Here is a 20,177-nt window from a genome sequence, read left to right on the forward strand (position 1 = left end):
CGCCTTATATCCTCAGTACTTCCTAGTACTCTTACAAGCTTATCCATGTCTGGACGCGGTAAGCAGGGCGGCAAGGCGCGCGCCAAGGCCAAGACGCGCTCGTCGCGGGCCGGGCTGCAGTTCCCCGTGGGCCGCGTGCACCGCCTGCTGCGCAAGGGCAACTACGCCGAAGCGGGTCGGCGCCGGCGCGCCCGTGTACCTGGCGGCCGTGCTGGAGTACCTGACGGCCGAGATCCTGGAGCTGGCGGGCAACGCGGCGCGCGACAACAAGAAGACGCGCATCATCCCGCGCCACCTGCAGCTGGCCATCCGCAACGACGAGGAGCTCAACAAGCTGCTGGGCAAGGTGACCATCGCGCAGGGCGGCGTGCTGCCCAACATCCAGGCCGTGCTGCTGCCCAAGAAGACCGAGAGCCACCACAAGGCCAAGGGCAAGTAAAAGCCTGTAGCAACTCCAACCACTTGAAACCAAAGGCTCTTTTCAGAGCCACCCATCTTGGCACTGAAAGGGCTTGCATAACCGTTACAGTACTTTCTCAGTCTACAAGTAGATGGCAGTATGAAAACACGGGGAAATAGGAAAGTATCCAGTGGAGATTTACACCATGAAGTTGCCAGTCAGCCCAGGAAAACGGACACACAGATACTTTGTATCGCGCAAGGAACGGGTTCAGTGCAGCGGGCCCTCAGGGTTAAAAGTGAAGCGCTTAGCGCTGGGTCCCCGTTAGGAAAATCAAAACCACCCACTTTTTCTAAAAAGCTGAAATGCTTAAATCTACATGTGCTCTTTGCTTGAATTCTGCTAAAGTTGTATACATTGCCACAAAGAGGTCAGTAAGCTTTTTAAGCCGCTGCTCACACTGGACACACCAAGACACTAGACAGAATTCTGACGGTAGTTTTCTGGCCCCTCCCTCACTGAAGGCAGCTGCAGCTCTGGGCCGGGACGGGAGTTCTGAGCCTGAGCGGTGTCCGGGGCGGGGAGGTAGGAGTGGAGACCGTGCCTCAGCCTGTTCAACTTGTGCAGCCAACGTGTGCGCGGTGTGTGCACACGTCCAAAGGACACGGCCCCTGTTCACCGAAGTGAACCTGCTGTCAGAGAGTCTAAAGTATGAGTGAGAGAAATAATAGAACAAAGGAGTGACAGCTGACCAATCACACGTCAGCGCGGGCTTTTTAAACGTTACTGGCGCTGGCATTCTTGATGGTGACTGTTTAGTTTGTCTTTTCAGGAAAAAAGAAATGAAGTTCGCTGAAATCAACACGAAATGAAACCGTGCTTTTATGGACTTATTGGAAAGTGGAAATATAAATTCACGCGAAAACCTGTATTTTATTTCAACTGTTAGTGGAAATCCAGTCCTATTACTCAAGAAAGTGAACAAAAGCAATTAGATCACAGCGTGGGACCTAGGAACCAGACTGACCTCCTCTCACACAAAAGGTCAGAACCCGCCTTTTCTCTGTGGACGCCTGGCGCGGACCACCGCTGTTGTCAGCCCTGAACTAAACGGGAGGGGATTGGGGTGTGGAGCAATTCATCCAGTTCCTAATAATCCACCAATCACCACGTTAGCATTTCAGCCAATGGTTTCTTTGCGCGGGACTTTTGAAAAAGCGCAAACCCAATCACAACGTTCCTGAGGATATATAAAGGCTACTTCTTTCTTTTCTCAAATCAGTATTTTCTGTTACTGTGCTTGAGATGGCTCGCACCAAGCAGACAGCTCGTAAATCCACCGGCGGGAAAGCCCCGCGCAAGCAGCTGGCCACCAAGGCCGCCCGCAAGAGCGCGCCGGCCACCGGCGGCGTCAAGAAGCCGCACCGCTACCGGCCCGGCACCGTGGCCCTGCGCGAGATCCGCCGCTACCAGAAGTCCACCGAGCTGCTGATCCGCAAGCTGCCCTTCCAGCGCCTGGTGCGCGAGATCGCGCAGGACTTCAAGACCGACCTGCGCTTCCAGAGCTCGGCCGTCATGGCGCTGCAGGAGGCGTGCGAGGCCTACCTGGTGGGCCTGTTCGAGGACACCAACCTGTGCGCCATCCACGCCAAGCGCGTCACCATCATGCCCAAGGACATCCAGCTGGCGCGCCGCATCCGCGGGGAGCGGGCGTAAGCGATCCCCATCGACTGGTGGTGACCTTGAACCCAAAGGCTCTTTTCAGAGCCACCTACACTTTCAGTTTGAAGAGCTGTCAGCAAGTAAACGGGATCTGCTCCCAGAACCAAGTGGTGGGGGTGGGGTTCAGTTCACGCCAGTGACCAGTTCCGAGCTTGCTGGGAATACCTGCAGATTCACTGTGTCTTCACCGTGCGTGAGGAATGTCATTGCCACTAACGCAGGCTCCGGATCTGGCCCAGCTGAAACTGAGGAACCTCTTATTTAAGGGAACCCCTCAACAGCTATTGACAACATTTCCCCGCTTTCCTCCAAAAACGGCAAGCTCCTGAACCCTGTCGGAGAGTGCTGGCAGCTGTGCATTTACCCAGTTCTGCACGCCCAGCAGCGGGAGCCCCTAGCCGGGGCCACCGGCAAACGGGGCAGCCCGTCGGGAGCTCGCAGGCCTGAACCACAGGATCGGTCTCCCAGCACTGGTTCACCCCGACTCAGAGGCTCTTCTCCAGGGTCACCCCCTTCCCGCCCTCAAAACAGCTGCAATTTAGTTGTATTTTAAGTCACAGTGCCCGTCGTGTTTTGAGGTTTTGGTCTGAAATTGAATCGGGACATTCAGGGGGGATGCGTTCCCCTAAGGCCCTGGGCGAACCTGCTTGACTTGTTTCCGGGAGTGAAGTGGGCGGTGGTCTGGAGTTTCCTGGGATGTAGCCACCGTCTAGACGCCCTCCCGGGCAGCTCCGCTCCCCACAGGCGAGCGGGTTGTGCGCAGAAGTTGCCCCCAGACGGGAGCTGGGCTGGCTGTGGGGAAGTGGGAGGCGAATGGTCTTCGGGTGTGCTTCAGGTGTGCTGGGGCGACGGCCTGGGTGGTTTCCTCGTGTCTGAGGCAGTTGGGAAGGGCCGTGGTCAAGTGTGCATTTGGGTTGGTTAGACCGGCACACGGGTTATGAACGGCGAGGGCCCTCACCCACAAAAGGTGGGATGTGGGGTGTGCGTTCTCCACTGGCGCCCCCCACAGCTTTGCCCCCGCCTCGTTGGCCCGTGATCGTGGAGAAACCAGGGCTGGGGGGACCTCGCTTCTCCATGTCGGTTCCCACCTTGGTGTCGAGGGGAGCAGTTTGGGCTCCCCTGTGGAATAGTGTCCTTTCACACGGAACAGGGAGGGCGTTGGTTTCCTGACAAGTTACTGGTAACCGAACGTCAGGATTTCTCTGAGCTCCTTGGTAGCAGACCTGAAGGCGGTTCTGCGCCCCGAGGACATTGGTGTCTGGGACCAGTTTGGGCACCGCTTGGGCCTGGCTGGAAACGTGGGGTCCCAGTGCCACCCAGGGCCCCTCTATGAGGATTCCAGCTCCCCTCCGGTGAGTCTCACGAAGGCCAGTGGTAGGAGCTCACCCTTTAAATGGGTGCTTCTGGTCTTACCAAGAGTCGCAGCCTGCCTGTGGACTCCCTCCAGGAGCGAGCATTTGCAAACGCACATGTTTATTCCCATCACAGAATGACATGTTCTCGAAGGCAATGGCCCGTGGCCATGAGCACCTAAGACCACTGACTTCGATGTAGATCCGAGGTCTCAGTGTGGACTGCCCACCAAAACCGGCATGTCTTCCAGACGAGTTGAGAAAAATCCACGAAGATAAAAGACAGGACCGAGGCAGGTGGGATCGAACCTTGTGTGCCACACGGTTGTGCTTGGAATACATACTAGAACCAGCCGGGCGTCACTGGACTCCAAACACAGTCCGGCCTTGTTCACAGAACACACGAGTCTGACCCCTGAAGGTCTCCCTCCACGTTTAAGGCGTTTTCCTGATGTCCCCGGCCCCGTGCTGACTGTGCACAGCTGCGTGTGGACCCCAGGGGCACCAAGCACTGTGTATCCTCAAAATGAACATTTCATTCTAATGTGATATCAATTTATTTTCTTTTCCACGGAAACCATAATTGCCAGTATTCCCAGTTCATTCGTGTTGTACTTGGAAGGTTCGGCATCCTTCTGAAGACTTGGGACTGAACACTTTCCCCTCTAGTTTCACCTAGGCTGCCTGTAGGCATGACATGTCACAGGGACTGCCCTGTCCCCCGAAATTGGTTTTCCTTTCTCCTTTACTAATTAAACAGCACACGCTTCCTTTGCAGATAGGCAAGGGCGTTATTTTTGGCCAGTGGTTTTCAACAACTGGCTGGGGGGTGGGGTATTAACTTGTCCTTTTTTCTTCTTTGAAGACAGAATGTGAACGCGATGGCTGAAGCGGGAGCGAACATCCTGGACCACCACGAGGCGGATGGAGGGAGCATATTAGGAATAACGGGGTGGGAGGGGGGCTGCCTCCATGCAAGCGCAGCCTCCACCTCCACCGCCTCGCTGGCCACTTCCAAGGTCACGAAACAGAAAGGCTCACAGACCAAAGTTCCCTGAGTTCCAAGATTTATTTAGTTTTATTGCATTAATCTTAAACATACAGCAGGAAATGAAAGAGTCTAGGCAAGTTATCACATTTCAGACAGATTGCAAACAGGGAACATTCACACGGACTTCAATCTTGGTTTTGTATTTCACCTATTTCTCCCTCCCCTCCCTCCTCTCCCTCCTTCCTGCTGGCGAGTTTCTTCTCTGCTGAGGGTGGAACTGAGAACCAGGTCTGAGGAGCGAAGAGGCCCAGCAGACGGGGGCTGGGTACCTGGCCCTGCAGTTCCCCAACAGAGCAAACCTGTTGGATCAAATAACTACAGTCTGCTGCTACCTGCAGTCCATAAGCTGAAACTGGAACCCAATCCATTTTTGGATTTCCTGTTTGCTGTCTCTTCCCTTGCCATCTCCCCCTACTCCACCTTCCTCCAGAACTGCCTCCAGGGAAGCTGAAACTTTAAGGTTAAGGCAATGCAGCTTTGGCCAGGAAGTGGACCTGCGGAGGATGCTGCCCCTTCTTAGCTTGGTCACTGTTTATCCGTGTTAGAGGATGAGGCCTCTGAGGACAGCGCGCTGGCCTTTCACTAGTACCCGTCACTTTATGAATGTTAATGTAGACTCCCAATAAGAGAACGCGAGCCCTAGTCCTTCCCCTGAGCACCTCGCTTCGAGGACCCCAGGCACGCAGAGGTGTGTAGACAGCTCTATCCCGGGTCCGTGACCCCACAGAAGGGCCCACGAGGGTGGACTCCAGAGGCCAACGTTGCAGGAACCGGTACGCTTGTTAATCGAGGACTTTGGAAAATTCACAGCTGAACCTGTGTGGTTGGTTCTCAGCCTGTTCAAGGGGAGACCGACCAAGCAAAGAAATTCCCCCAAAGAGGCCTTGTTCTCAGCCTGTTTCAGGTCTCCCTCTTCTCCTTGTGTAACCGGAAAAGACACCGGTGTTCGGGCTGCCCGTCACTACCAAACCCAATAAGCAATGACAGCGATGGAATCTTTTGTGGGGGCTTTATTCAGATGGCCGGCGATCCGAGAAGATGGCGGGTTCATACCCTAACAACCATCTTCCCTTCTCTTTCCTGGCCTGATCTTTTATAAGGGGGTGGGGGAGGGCAAGCAAGGTGCCGTGAGGGCTTTGAGTTTCAGGGAGGATTAGGTGAGCTAAGCTGCAGCCTTCCTGTTCTGGGCCGTTAGCTGTTCCCAAGGGCGGGGCATGTGGTTGGCCACACAAAAGGCTCTGATGCCTCCAACATGTCCCCAGGCAGTAATCTCTCACCAGTGCCCCAGGAGGATCGGCTTCTTTTCCAAAGAGCCAGGATGGGCCTTATCTAGTTTCTGAAACAAAAGTTTAACGTACACATTACTTGCTACACTTACAGCTTTTAGCCTTAAGCTAACCTTTTCCAAGTCTTGAGTCCCCTATCACTTTCTCTTGTAAAACCCAGTTGGTCTTTTTCAAAGCAGTCTGAAAGGCCTATTACTTGCAGAAGAAAAGTCTGAGTTATTCTTTCAGGGACCCTTAGTTCCGGTCCCCGCCCAATCCCTTACACTCATCAGAAACTAACCTCCTCAGGTGTATGGTATCACATTGTGCACAATATTGATCTGTAAAAACTGCTTCTTCGAAAGCATTTTAGTCTAACTGATCAGACTAACTCTGACAACAGCACCGCGCACTAGAGCTCTTTACACGAAAACGTGGGTGGCTCTGAAAAGAGCCTTTGGGGTTGGGAGGCAAGCGGCTTCCCGGCGCGTCTACTTGGAGCTGGTGTACTTGGTGACGGCCTTGGTGCCCTCGGACACGGCGTGCTTGGCCAGCTCCCCGGGCAGCAGCAGGCGCACGGCCGTCTGGATCTCCCGCGACGTGATGGTCGAGCGCTTGTTGTAGTGCGCCAGGCGCGACGCCTCGCCCGCGATGCGCTCGAAGATGTCGTTCACGAACGAGTTCATGATGCCCATGGCCTTGGACGAGATGCCCGTGTCGGGGTGCACCTGCTTGAGCACCTTGTACACGTACACCGAGTAGCTCTCCTTGCGGCTGCGCTTGCGCTTCTTGCCGTCCTTCTTCTGGGCCTTGGTCACAGGCCTTCTTGGAGCCCTTCTTCGGGGCGGGCGCGGACTTGGCTGGCTCGGGCATGATGCAGAGCTTTCTGAGAGGAGAACTCGCAGAGTGAAACTTGAGTGCGAGCCTCGCCTATATTTGTAGGGCTTCTATGCAAATAGGTGCTTAAGGGAACTCACTCACTGATTGGTTGAAATCACCCAGTAGCAACCTTTCAGGCAATCATGGAGATTTCAAATCTACTTACTCACTGGCTGTTTATGAGGAAGTGGCCTGAACTCTTTTACTCCCTTAGAAAAGTTTTCATACTCACAACAGTGCAAAAAAAGAAAATAATGTTTTGACAATCACATCTATTTATGACCCTTGTCCTCTCCCTCAAAAGAAATCTAAACAGACAGAGTGATATAAATTCATGCCAGTATCTTTCCTGTCAAATTAGTCCAGTGGGTTGGTAACAATAAAAAAAGCAGCTGGAACTTAGCTGTATGTTGCAATATGCCCAAAATTATGCTATTGAGACTCCAAGGTGGTCTATTCAAAGCTGGCAACCTGTCAGCTTCCTCAGACTCAAAGAACTGTCACACTTCCAGGGCGACAGGGTGTTTGTCACTGGGAATGGAGTGTCTGGAAGCGATGCCAGTGTTGGTAGGAAGGTCAGAAATTGTGAGATAGGGTGCTTGTTAGTACTGAGATAAAGCATCTGTTCAAATTCAGAAGTTTTCTTAAAGGACCAAACAGGACGGGATTGATTATATTCAGACGTGGAGGGTTCAAGATGGTTGAGAAACCCTGAAACTTACATATTTCTCTCTTTCCAAACTTAATCTCCCAAAAAGAAGATTAAGGAAGTTATTCAGGAGATTAAGCTAAACCATTTAAGGAATGCATAAAACTATTAAAATACAGGGTGGGTCAAGGCACGAGTACTAAGTTAAAAAATAACAGCGCTTTCAATAGGTGATTTTTAAACAGCTGGCAGCCAATCACAAGGCCCATTTAGTTACTGATTTCGTGGCGCGAAATTTGAACACTCAGACCAATCAGGTGGAGTTTGACGTTATAAATACGAACCAGAACAGGAGCGGCCTCAGTTGTGAACTTTGTTTGCAGTCCCTAACCATGGCTCGGACCAAGCAGACGGCGCGCAAGTCCACGGGCGGGAAGGCCCCGCGCAAGCAGCTGGCCACCAAGGCCGCTCGCAAGAGCGCTCCGGCCACCGGCGGCGTCAAGAAGCCGCACCGCTACCGGCCCGGCACCGTGGCCCTGCGCGAGATCCGCCGCTACCAGAAGTCCACCGAGCTGCTGATCCGCAAGCTGCCCTTCCAGCGCCTGGTGCGCGAGATCGCGCAGGACTTCAAGACCGACCTGCGCTTCCAGAGCTCGGCCGTCATGGCGCTGCAGGAGGCGTGCGAGGCCTACCTGGTGGGCCTGTTCGAGGACACCAACCTGTGCGCCATTCACGCCAAGCGCGTCACCATCATGCCCAAGGACATCCAGCTGGCGCGCCGCATCCGCGGGGAGCGGGCGTAAGCGGTCCCCATCGGACTGACGGTGACCTTGAACCCAAAGGCTCTTTTCAGAGCCACCTACACTTTCAGTTTGAAGAGCTGTCAGCTAAGAAATGGCATCTGCCTCCAAAGGAAGGATATGGAGAGGTGTGTTGCACGTGAGGCAGCCGCGTGTGGAGTGGCGCTGTGACCGCCCAACTCCCTGGGTCCCCCCGAGGTCCCCCTTCCGGAGGCACCGCGGGCGGCGTCTCCCGTAGCCGTTTGTGTGGAGCAGCGGTCTCAGCCGGAGCGCGCGGGTGGGGGGGCGTGGGGGGCGGTCAGTGATTCAGCAGAACAGCCTGGTTTCTACGCGACTGGAAAGGGCCAATGGGCTGGCAGCTATGTCGTAGCTTTGAAAAGAGTGGTTTTAGGAGTTGTCATTTTAAGGTGGGAGGCAGGGAATGCACAATTAAACACATCAGAAACTGGTGATGGCTTGTGGGGAAGAAATAGAATCCTAGTACCGAAAAGATTTTAATAGCTTTATTTGTAAGAGTCCTCAAGTAGAAGCTACTGTGTCCACCCAATAGCGATTAGCTGTGGACGAGAAAGGGTGCTGGTTGTGGGGGGAGGAGGGGCACACGCCACACCGGACAGGCCCAGGGAGGCCTGCGTGGCGGCCTTACCAGCTTAGGGACCAAAAGTAACCGTGTAGGACGGTCCGAAACGAAAGAGTTTCTACCTGGGTGAGTTGCGTTGGGTGGTCCCGTCCCAGGCCCCTTTGTTCGCTGACAAAGGCCAGTCTTTCCCTTAGTGACCCAGCCTGGGGTCTGTTTTCTCCGCAAGAACAAAGCTTCTGAGTGTTCGGGTAATTGCCTTTCTCCCGGCCCCTCAGGGCACCGTCCCTCCCTGCAGCGGGGCAGCGGAAACCACAGGTCCCCTCCCTCTGTTGTTATCGTGTTAATGGTTGGAACGTTAACTATCAAATACTCACAAAAGAAAAAACAAAACTTGGCTTTTTGTTTGACTTGTTACCATCCCCCTCCCCCAGCGATTTTCCAGCTTTCTTTCTCCCTCCTTTATCCACCCCCTATGCGTTTCCAGTAATCCACCTAAATATTCTGATTCTGATGTGTAAAATAAGCGCTAAAACTGCCCCTTTTCAGGGCATTTTCTCAATCCACTGAGGTGTTTTGTTTTGTTTTCTTTTCTGACAACTGTCCTCACTTTGGCTGAAATTAAATCATAAAAATTCTCTGCAGGTTTCATTGTCCCTTACATTTACAACACAGTTTCTCATTCCTGGATACAACTGAATCCCACTCAGCAGTAAAAACGCAATGCATCGATACAATGTAACCACCTAGCTAGACCTCACGTGCCTAGCGCTGAGCTGGGGTGGGAGCCATTTTCAAAGGTTACATATTGTCTGATTCCATTCACGAGGCATTCTCAAAGTAACAAAACAGAGATGGATACTAGAGGAGTGACTGCCCCAGGACAGGGAAGAGGTGGGTCTTCAGGAGACTGCAAGGGGGGAGTTTTGTGTCTGCATCAGCGTGCTGGTTACTCGACTCTCTCCTTGCCGTGGGATTGCACGGAGCTGTCTGCTCACAGGCCCTGACGAGAGCCTGTGAAAATGAGGAGGCTGAATAAGGCAGGCGTGTCAAACTCACTTTCACCAGGGGACCACATCAGCCTCGCGGTTGCCTGCAAAGGGCCGAATATAGCGCTCCTTGCCCCTGGCTAAGGAGTAGTGACATTTATACAGCCTAAAATTACATTTGGCCCTTTGCCGGATGTAATTACAAACAAAACAATGTGATTTTTTTTTTCATATAAACAGCAGAGTTTTTCTCTTTCTTTCTGGCTGTTCTAGCGGTGACATCCATGTGGCTGAGTTTTGGTTCACTTATGTTGGTACCTGTTTTTGGAGATATTGCTACTCCTACGTCAAAAGTAAACTGAGTTTCAAAGTGATATTTGAATGTCAATTTTTTGATGCAGTAATGGGTCAAACTGATTAGGACAGTGGTTTTGGGGATCCACGAAGGTGCTGTGTTGAGGGAGAAAACCCACAGGCCCTAAATGGGTCGCTTGTGCTAAAATCCCTAAATTTGGTACCTGATTTACTTGCAGTTTCCGTCTCTCCCAGAAACAGTCATAATGGACAAATCTGGAATTTTCTGGTCAAGCCGCAGTAAGGTAACCCGTTACCTGGGCCCTCTCCATCCCCCTGAGAGAGGTGAGGCAATCTGTGTGATAAAGCCCTCCTGTTCTCTTTCCCCAAAGAGAAATCCTTTCCTTCCTTTTGCTAATAGCTCGCCTGTCCCACCCTTGCCCCTATAAAAGCTTTCCCTTTTGTAAGGCCCCTCTGAGGACCCTTCTAGTTGTAAGCGGGATACCGCCTGGTTCGTGAGCTGGATAAAAAGCCAATTAGATCTTCAGATTTACTCAGCTGAATTTTGTTTATAACAACAGTAAATACCATCTCTTGTTTTGATCATTGTATTATATTCTAAGGCCATCATTTATGTTTTAATGCTCTCATGTTTTATATTGGCTCAACAAATTTTCTAAAATAAAGCAAATAGAAAAAAGCAAAAAAAAAATAACGCAAACATCTACAAACTACGGCAGCTGTGTCACTGTGGTTTGCATAAAGTAACTTTTCCTAGCTTTAGAGTCCATGACAGCGCTGCTTGCAGTGAAATCCAGGCACCCGGCTCAGGGGAGGATGAGCACCCGGGCCCCCCACCCCCGGCCCTGCCCTGCCCTGGAGAAGAACAGGGCCTCAGCCCCTGGCAGTTGACGTCCTTTTCCTCCGAAATCCGTCCTTGTTTAAAGGGACGTGACCAATGTGCTCAGCTTACAGTGCACCGGACACGCTAGTGCTGTCCTGGGAACATGTTCAACACCTTCCAGGAGCTTCCGTCCTAAGTCGGGCGACAGCAACTTGCCGTGTAAGCCAGGCGGTTTGCTGACGGTAACACAATTATTAACGAGTGTCGATCCTTTTTTACCACGAAGGCCACTGCAACTCGGGTTAACAAACAGGCCCAATAACGGCTTGAGGGCGGCCGCTCGGGCATTGCAAACCCAAAGCCAGGCTGGGTTGCTGGGCAACGAACTTCCCATTTGCTTTGTGTCTGGGGCTTGGACTTGTGTCCGGTCCAGTGGGGAAGTGATCCAAGAATAATGCCCTTGGGGTGGGTAAATGCCCACACACACATAAACGAGGTGATTTGTTCTCTGCACTCGGTAGACACTCCAGTTCAGAATTTCTTATTTTCTAAACTGCCAGAAATTCTCCCCTGCTCGGCGGGGGCGGGGCCAAGGGCGGTTCTCCGCCCTTTCCGGGCTGGTCCAAACCGGCTCCGCCCAGTTGCTACTTAAGAGGCTGCGGCGGCGCCGGTGGGGACACACGTCTCAGCGTCTTCTCCTGCAGCAGCATGTCTGGTCGCGGCAAAGGCGGGAAGGGGCTCGGCAAGGCGGCGCCAAGCGCCACCGCAAGGTGCTGCGCGACAACATCCAGGGCATCACCAAGCCCGCCATCCGGCGCCTGGCCCGCCGCGGCGGCGTCAAGCGCATCTCCGGCCTCATCTACGAGGAGACCCGCGGGGTGCTCAAGGTGTTCCTGGAGAACGTGATCCGGGACGCCGTCACCTACACGGAGCACGCCAAGCGCAAGACGGTCACGGCCATGGACGTGGTCTACGCGCTCAAGCGCCAGGGCCGCACCCTCTACGGCTTCGGCGGCTAAGTCACTGAAGTCGATGTCACCACCGTAAGCTTATCTCCACCAAAGGCCCTTTTCAGGGCCGCCCACCCCCTCACGGGAAGAGCTGTGCGCGCCTTTCTTGCTCCGGTGACTCTGCAAACACGTTTCCTTGGGGTCGGTGTCAGCGGGGTCTCACCGATGGCGGCTCCTCCGTAACAGGCCTCTGTGTGGGGGCCGGGGCCACGCGCGGGCGGCTCCCTCCCCTCCACGGGAGGGAGCGCAGCCGGGGTGGGGGCTGGGGCGGGGGAAGGGCTGCAACAGGGAAGGAAACCTGCAATGGGGCGGCCCCAACTGGCCTCCGGCCTGCAAGGCTGCAGCGAGCTGCGGAACCCCCAGGTCTTGCTCTGGCAGTGACCCCCCTCCCCCACGCCGGCCCTTTTCCCCGTGAAGGGTCGGGTTCCGCCTGGTTCGCCGGGAGCGCCGGCAGGACCCGAGCCTCGTTTCAGTCGGGGGGTGGGGGCGGGGCGAGGTGGCTCGGTAACCGTGCAGTTTACGAGTCTGAGAGGGCGGTGCTGCCGCCCGCAGGAAGCCCAGGACCAGTGAAATAGTTGCCACCAGAAACGCTAGGTGCTAATCCCGAATGTGCCCGGGGCAGAGGAGGCACGGTGTGGCCTCACCTGACACCCTCCCCCCTCCTCCCGGGGGCCGAATTGATGGCTGTCACTTCTGCCCCGCCCCTCAAGGAAAAGGTGGGCTGGGCTAGAGGAGTAACCAACTGAGACTGCGGGTTGCCAAGCTCAGGCCGGTCCCTCCCCGCGCCCGGGGCCAAGGCGGTCCTCAGCTTCGGTGGACTGACCCGCGGGTCGGAGTTCTGACTCGGGCGTGTAACTCCCTCTGGGTGCCGAGGCCTCGCTTTGCATGTGGAGGGGGAGCTTGCAGCGGGGTCACAGGCTCTCTGCCTCCCCCATCCCCCTAAGGACCCGGCTCGTCTTCATCGTAACTCTGCCTTCTGTAAGTCGTAAGGCTGTTTCCTCATTTTTGATTTAATTACGGACCATTCAAACACTACGATGTTTATTAAAAGTTTTTTTTTATATAAAGTATGCCCTCAAATTGATACATCAGCCAACCAACAATTTCCACTTTTGATTTAATGCTTCAGAAAAGTATTTTTATTTATTTTTCTTTTTTGTTTGTTTTGAGAAAACTTTATAAGGAGACCGAAGTTTATCATTCTCAAGCCATGTCTAACATCTGAGAAAATGCTATTTATATAAAATAATATAGATTAAAATGCATAGTGTTTGAGCCCTGGGTGGCATAGCTCAGTGGATTGAGCACAGGCTGCAAACCAAAGTGTAGCAGGTTCGATTCCCAGTCAGGGCACATGCCTGGGTTGCAGGCCATGACCCCCAGCAACCGCACATTGATGTTTCTGTCTCTCTCGTTCTCCCTCCCTTCTCTCTCTAAAAATAAATAAATAAAATCTTTAAAAATATGCATAGTGTTTGTATTTTAATCCAGCAAGAGCCCCAGGTTTCAGACAAGTAAGTTTGGCATCGAGTTTGCATGGCACAGTGTTTGCTCTTCCCCAGAGAGCCAGCTCGGAGGCCACCTTGGCACTGTCCTCCCTGAGACAAGGGTTGCTGGCTTCTCAGGGAGATGCCTCCGCTGCCCGTTGCTCTGCGGAGGTCCCTCGGTGACACCGGAGGAGTCCGAACCCGCAGCTGGGTCGCCAGTGGACCTCGGCAGGCTGCAGCGCCGTGTGGGAACAGGCGTCCAGGAGTCTCGCTTCTCATCACGTCTGCTGCACGGCAAGGGGGGAAGGCCCTCTCGACATCGGCAACATCTATCTTATGTTTGGAAGGCTAGAAACAGGTAACACGGATCACTCGGCCCTTAGGTAGTCTGATGTGTAGGTTTTCTGTGCAACTTTAATAAAAAAGAGTAAGAGAGTAAGCCGTTCTAAGGTACAATTCTGCACATGTTGAACTCATTTGACCCTCCAAGCCACCCTACGAGACAGACATCAGTGTTGTTCCTGAAGTCTCAGGGACTCGGGCCCCCTGAGTGCATGGTGCTTCCTTTTTGCCCAGTGCCCAGGTAAAAATAAACAAGTCTTTCCACGCTACATTCTTGGAGGGTTTTTATTTTGTTTTGTTTTATCTTCCCTAGCCTTTGTGGAGAAGTCAGATGCCACCCCTACCCTCCCAGCGTTCTTCGCTGGGCCTGAGAGTTAAACTGTCATAGGACTGAAGGGGAGCAGAGGAGGTCATGCCCAGATGGGCCATGTTGGCCTGTGAATTATTTTGATTTCAAGGCGATGAAGACCCAGCAGACTCAGAAAAAAACTTTCATGCCTAAAAGAATGTAGATGGCGGGCCGCCCCAGAGAGAGCCATTAACAGAGTCAACTGGGATCTGAATGACCTCAGGGCCACCTCCTGATCCCCAGCTCTGGGCTGTCCTCCTCCTGTGAACTGCCCTCCTCCCTGTTGGCGCCCAGGCCCCCTCTGGTTCCTTAGCTCAGGACAGCAGACCAGTCTCAATTGCCCGACACCTTTGGGTCTTATTTTTTTGGCACTTTTGTATGTACAAAACTAAAATTGGTTGTTCTCCTGTCAATCTGTCTGATGTGAACTTGATAGTTAGACCAGCCAAAGAACCCAGAAGGCAACACAGGGAAATTTTTCCCCCATAAAAAGACACATGAACGGGAGAAAAGCACGCAAGGGTGCCTCATATAGAGGTTGCCTGAGCCGGGCACCCCCAGAAGGAAAGGACGACATTCACAAGTCGTGTGACCTGACTGGGGGCTGGAGTGACCTGGGGGAGGGGGCAGGGAGCATGCAGGCGGAGCCCTGGCAAACATGTGGGCCCCCCGAGGGACCCTGAGGATGGCGCGGGGAAGGCAGAGCTTTTCTCCACTCTCTAAGGATGTGCAGCTGGGCCTGAGAGTTAAATGGACATACGATGGACTAACAGGACAAGAGCATACAAATGTTGTTTAATATTTCTCTCACGTATAGGGGAGTCTTCACAGGAAAGTGAAGAGCCCAAAGGGGATTAGGCCTTTTTTCCTAGGTTAACCAGGGTAGGCGTTGTCAAACAGTAACTAAATTATATGGGCAGACTGAAGGAAGATAAGGCTTGTTTAACAAGGTCTGTGGGTGCAGCTTTGTCTCAGCCTCAACTCCCCGCTTCAGGATGCCCTTTGCTTCCTGGTTAGGAGAAGGCGAGTTTCACAGGGGCCCGTTACCCACTCTGAGGAAGGAAAGGTGGGCTCAGAGCCCTACTTTTTCACTTTCTTCATTTCCAGTTGTCTGTAACTCAAAATAATCCTTGTGCCCAAGTGGCATGTTTTCAAGTGGCATATTCCCCCACCTTGCAGGATGCTGGGTTCTTCTGGGTGCCTGGATGGCATCTCATCACACGCAGCACACTGGGACAGAGCCGGCTCAGGGGGACCCACTGGAGTGACGATGGGGGGCCCCTCAGGAGCCAGCTCACTGGGGAGAATGGGAAACAGAGGCACGAGGCCCACAAAAGCTACCAGAGAGGAACCTCCCTGGGAGGAACCAGGAGGGCAGAGGATCTGGGTCAGGAGGAAAGGTGCCGTGCCACTCTGCGAGGAGACCGTGAAGGCAGGAGTAACACACGGGGCCAGAGGCAGCAGAGATTAGACCCTTAGTATAATTTGGCACTTGGAAATTAATAAGCCACTGTTCACCTTGGCAAGTATATTTGTTAGTGAGTTATTGGACAGAAATCGTATAATCATAATGACCGAAGTATTCAAGCCTTGGAAATTTGACAACATAAGAAGGATCTATCTAACTAGTCACTGACAGGGTTGTAGGCCAAGTTGAGAGACAATGAAATATATTTATATACTGGGGTGGGGTAAAAGTAGGGTTGCTTGTTTGTATGGAAAATAAAACAGTAGTTAACAAGTAATACAAGGATGAAGTTTCACATAGTCACAACTGTAAACCTACTTTTGTTCCACACTGCATGGAAGGAAAGGAGCCAGGAGAATATTAAAAATTTAAGTTGGGATGTCATTATGGCTACAGTTGGATGACGAACGACTTTATTGTCCAACCAAGTAAGTTATTGTTAGTGGACGGCACCTCCATAAATAACTATCCTAAGATGCTGAACAGGTGGACTGGGCGAGCTTTCACTGGGGGTTTAAATGGCACAGGTAGAGGAAGGGTCTAGAACACAGGTGCAGGGTGAGCAGGGACTGGGCCTAAACACCGCCTCTTCTGCCTGCGGGGACACGGAGAGCAAGGAGGCAGGCCGGTCACCAAGCGAAGGCCGTCGGTGGACAGAACACACGAAGGAGGGTTCAAGTTAATCACAATTTTGGAAATAAAGCAGTAAGGTGAGCGATGGCCTAAGTCAGGCTAGAGTTGCGCGTCCTCGGGAATGCTGAGTGAGACAAAAATACTCTCCCAGGCGTGACCTTTGCTCTCAGCCGCCTAACTGTGCCCGCGGCTCCCCCAGCGTCCCCCGCCCAGGGAGGTTCGCGGGAAGCGCGTGCGCCCTCTACAGGACACCGGGTGGCGGGTGGGCGCAGCCTCCCGGCAAAGTGAATCTCAGTGCCCCCGGGAATACAAGGAGACCAATTAGGAACATTCGAGTGGTGTAATCGCTGCCACTCCAAAGGCTGCTTGCTCCAGGGGGTAACACACGCGGGCGTTCCCAAACGCCTGGGGACACCCCGCCCCCCCGCCCCCCGCAAGCTGCTTTGTCCTTTGGGCTCGGCTGAGCGCCGCCATCTTAGCCACGGCGCCGGACCAGAAAATGGCCCGAGACGCAAGCCCGCCGGACTTGGCATTGCAGAGTCACTTTCTGCTTCAAAAGTTGCAATCGCAACAGCACCCCGACACAAAGCAACAAGCACTACCTTCAGGCCTGGTTGTTACTAGCAGCCCTTCGTGTGCCCAAGTGGGTGGCCCTGAGAAGGGCCTTTGGTGGACGAGCCGGGGCCGCAGGGCGAGGGGCGAGGGCGGCGGGGACGCTCAGCCGCCGAAGCCGTAGAGGGTGCGGCCCTGGCGCTTGAGCGCGTAGACCACGTCCATGGCCGTGACCGTCTTGCGCTTGGCGTGCTCCGTGTAGGTGACGGCGTCCCGGATCACGTTCTCCAGGAACACCTTGAGCACCCCGCGGGTCTCCTCGTAGATGAGGCCGGAGATGCGCTTGACGCCGCCGCGGCGGGCCAGGCGCCGGATGGCGGGCTTGGTGATGCCCTGGATGTTGTCGCGCAGCACCTTGCGGTGGCGCTTGGCGCCGCCTTTGCCGAGCCCCTTCCCGCCTTTGCCGCGACCAGACATGGTGAGCAGTCGTCGATGATCCCCGTTCTGTACTGCAGCGCCGGCTGCAGCCGCTTATATAGGACCCCTGCGTGCGTTCCCGGAAGCGGGGCGCGCAGGGGGCGGGACTCGCGCTCGCGCGCGACTCCTTCCTGTTTCCTCCCTGCAGCCCAGAGCGGCTGGTGTCTGCGGCCTCCTGGTCCGCGGCCTGTGCGTGGTGGCGATCATTGTTACCGCACACGTGTCCGGATCACTAGAGCCAATTTATAAAAAGGAGGGAGTAACGCAACGCTTATCTACGAAAGGGAGGGATACCAGAATAAAATTAAGTTTAAATGCAAAGACCCTTTAAAAAATATATGAAGTATTGATGTTTACAGCTCTAGCAATACAGAATTTGGCGGGTCGTGGGAGCGTCTCATTTGCAAAGCATAATGATGCGTGTCGTCTTCAGCATTCCTTAGAAGGAGCTCTAGAAGGGGAACCAGTGTTAGCTGAATTTTCACTTTTTGCTCTCAGATTCGGAAAGCATTATTTGCGTTGTAAAAACGAGGAATCCCAGGCTTGGAGAACTAACCTGTCGTGGTCTGGGGTGCTGTTGGGGAGAACTGAGGCCCATGATTCTGGGTTTCCGTGACCTTGCCACTTACAACTGATCTATGTGTATAAAGAACTACAGGTATATCATGGTGAATAAAAGTTTGCAAAGCAACAGCATTAAAAATGACATGAATAAACGCTGTGACATACTGTCCAAGAAAAAAGAGCACCGAAGTGATGTTCTCTACACAGAGGATGGGTTGCCTTGTTTAACAGACAAATGCGCCCCCTTGCCGCACACCCCCACGGGGCACCTTCTGTCTACTTACTGCACAGGTGACTCCTTAAAACCCCGCTCTGGGGGTGCTCGCCATGGACGCGGGCAGAAGAACCATTTCCTCCCCACACAGACCAAGACACAGACTCAAGCAGACTTAGATACTGGGATCGCCCAGGTTCACCTTTTTGAGAAAGCACAAACAAGAATCATTGGTTGATCGACTGATGGATCAAGTCAATGATTCAGGGTCAACTCTATGCCTAGAATAGTGCACAAACACCACATTTACAATGACAAACACTTTTTGGTTTGCTTTGTTTTTTCTTTCTTTTTAATTTTAGGGGGTATGTTGAATAAAGCTGGGGACAGTGAGACAAGGGAGGATTTAGAATAGAAGAGGTAGCAGGAGAGAGTGTAGGTGGGGCTGCAGTTGGCTCTGCCGGTCGCAGAAAAGGGGGCCTTGGAGACAAGTTCAGGGGTTGGGCTGGGCGGACCTGCTGCTGCCCATTGCTCCTCTGCTTGAAGTCTCATGGGAACCCTCAGTTTAGGAGATGCACACCTGACGGGCAAGAAAGGTGTAGGTGTGCTCCTGGGAGGGAGAGTCCACCAACGAACACGTTCTTTTAAAGAAACGGTCAGGTACGGGAAGAGGAAAGTCAAGTCTGGGTGAGAGGGCAGCCTGAGTCAGCTCCCCAGGCTCCTGGTTCTGCCTGGGAGTGAAGGGAGGGGCAGCTGTGTGACTGCATCACCCGGCGGCTTGCCCGACTCTCAGTTTCAAGGACAACCCCAAATCCACTGAAGTGGCATTTTTAACAAGGTCTCCCAGGGGGAGGCTGGTGCATGCAAGCGTGGGGGGAGCTGTTGCAAAGCGGTGCTGTCCTGCATTAGCCAGTATCCACGCATGATCCTTTCAATTTAAACCAATTAAACTTAAATAAAATTGGATATTGGTGTCTTCAGTTAGCCACAGGCAGGACCTCTGACAGCACAGCCCCAGACCGTCTCCATCACACCAAGCTCCGCTGGGCTGGGCTGGGCTGGGCTGAGACAGAGCACCCCTTCCAGAGAGCTGCTAATGCAGACTACGGACAGCGGGGCGGGGAAACCTGAGATGAAGTGAAGACTGGGCTTTTTTTTTTTTTTTTTTTTTTTTTGAGATGCACTAGAAATTAGCCAGCTTCTGGGTGCACCAGGTATTACACATAGTGAGACAGTGAGACATGTGTGAGGAGAAAATCGCAAGTTTGAGCGCAGTGGCCCTTCTAGGAAGTAAAATTAATAAGGTGTAGCAGTGCTTGGAGGGGAGTTTCAAGCGGGAGAGCGTCCTCCGGTGAAACCGTCCGAAAGGAAATGACGGCAGATGTGGTTCCTCACGGCCCTTTTGGACGCGTTTCATTCGAACACAAGCCCTGTCTGCTACGCAGCCCTCAGGTCTTCGTCTCCCCTTTCGTTCTTTATTCAGTGCAGTCCCTCCCCCCCCCCAAAAAAACAAAAAAACTTTGCCGCTCACTTCAGCACAGCCCTGGTGACAGACCAGGCGACACTGGCTGTGTCTCTCACTGCCACACACCCTGGCAGAGGAGGTGGCCACCACCACCGAGAGAGCGTGAAGTCAAAAGCAAGCTCTTGTCTCGTGTCTGTCGTTTGTCTCTGCTACTTTGTACATCCTAGCGCTGTGGGAAACCCAGGGTCCTGAGACACACACAGGTTGAGGATTCAAAAGGAAAAGCACAACTTTCTGGGTGGCTACCACAATACAAGGGGAAGTTTTCAAGTTCACAGCTGCCTGCAGCATAATCCAGCTTTCAGGAGCTTCCTCTGTGCTACACACACACAGGCTCAGCCAGGGTCTCAGCAGCTACAGGAACCGCCTGCGGCATGGCCCCTCCTCTCCTGAGCATCTGGGAAGAACCCTTCCAGTGAAAGCGTTTATCTCGATTACTTCCCTCCTGGAAGGACAGTGATTAACTACACACAGTTAAGGAACTAGCCCGTAGTTCCAGCGTCTTCTCCTGGCTTGCGGCCCGCATAACCACAGGAAGCAGTGAGTTGCACAGGAATGAAATGGGGTGTCTGCCGTGGAAGGAACTCTTCACCCATCGTATATCCAGTACGTGCAGCACACGGAACACTTCCAGCACTTGCCAACATCTGATAGCAGGGCTCCAAGGATGACCCAAATAGTTGATTTAGAAAAAATGAATTTTAATTTTATCTTTAGGGCTGGGTCACAGTAGG

General features: G+C 53.3%; 4 protein-coding genes and 1 pseudogene across 6 annotated transcripts in view; 3 read left to right on the forward strand and 2 right to left on the reverse strand.

The window, feature by feature from the left end:
- LOC114489377 (histone H4) overlaps positions 1-20,177 on the reverse strand; it is a 36,678-nt gene that overhangs the window by 3,346 nt on the left and 13,155 nt on the right. The window contains exons 1-3 of one of the 3 annotated variants that reach the window (XM_036015686.1): positions 16,828-17,175; positions 7,543-7,552; positions 2,231-2,236 (exon numbers count right to left, since the gene is read on the reverse strand). In XM_036015686.1, the coding sequence (XP_035871579.1) occupies positions 16,829-17,140 (312 nt within the window). In that variant the 5' untranslated portion in view covers positions 17,141-17,175 and the 3' untranslated portion in view covers positions 2,231-2,236; positions 7,543-7,552; position 16,828. Of the gene's footprint in view, positions 1-2,230; positions 2,237-6,133; positions 6,144-7,542; positions 7,553-16,780; positions 17,176-20,177 lie in introns of those variants that run through there. The other 2 variants (XM_036015685.1, XM_028503321.2) reach the window with 2 other exon arrangements.
- Positions 31-639, forward strand: LOC114489450 (histone H2A type 1-like). Its single transcript, XM_028503427.2, is given in 2 exon segments — positions 31-171; positions 173-639. Coding segments are annotated over 2 exon segments (393 nt in total). The 5' UTR covers positions 31-45; the 3' UTR covers positions 440-639.
- Positions 1,694-8,185, forward strand: LOC114489502. Its single transcript, XM_036015217.1, has 5 exons — positions 1,694-2,114; positions 2,389-2,532; positions 3,341-3,474; positions 6,415-6,504; positions 7,627-8,185. The coding sequence occupies exons 1-5, from the start codon at positions 1,706-1,708 to the stop codon at positions 8,119-8,121; spliced, it is 1,272 nt and encodes a 423-aa protein (XP_035871110.1). The 5' UTR covers positions 1,694-1,705; the 3' UTR covers positions 8,122-8,185.
- LOC114489374 (histone H2B type 1-C/E/F/G/I-like) lies at positions 6,188-6,678 on the reverse strand. The gene is given in 2 exon segments (XM_028503318.2): positions 6,188-6,608; positions 6,610-6,678. Coding segments are annotated over 2 exon segments (381 nt in total). The 5' UTR covers positions 6,664-6,678; the 3' UTR covers positions 6,188-6,281.
- LOC114489376 lies at positions 11,516-11,872 on the forward strand (annotated as a pseudogene).

Source organism: Phyllostomus discolor, chromosome 14 (assembly GCF_004126475.2).
Source record: "Phyllostomus discolor isolate MPI-MPIP mPhyDis1 chromosome 14, mPhyDis1.pri.v3, whole genome shotgun sequence".
Lineage (NCBI taxonomy): Eukaryota > Metazoa > Chordata > Mammalia > Chiroptera > Phyllostomidae > Phyllostomus > Phyllostomus discolor.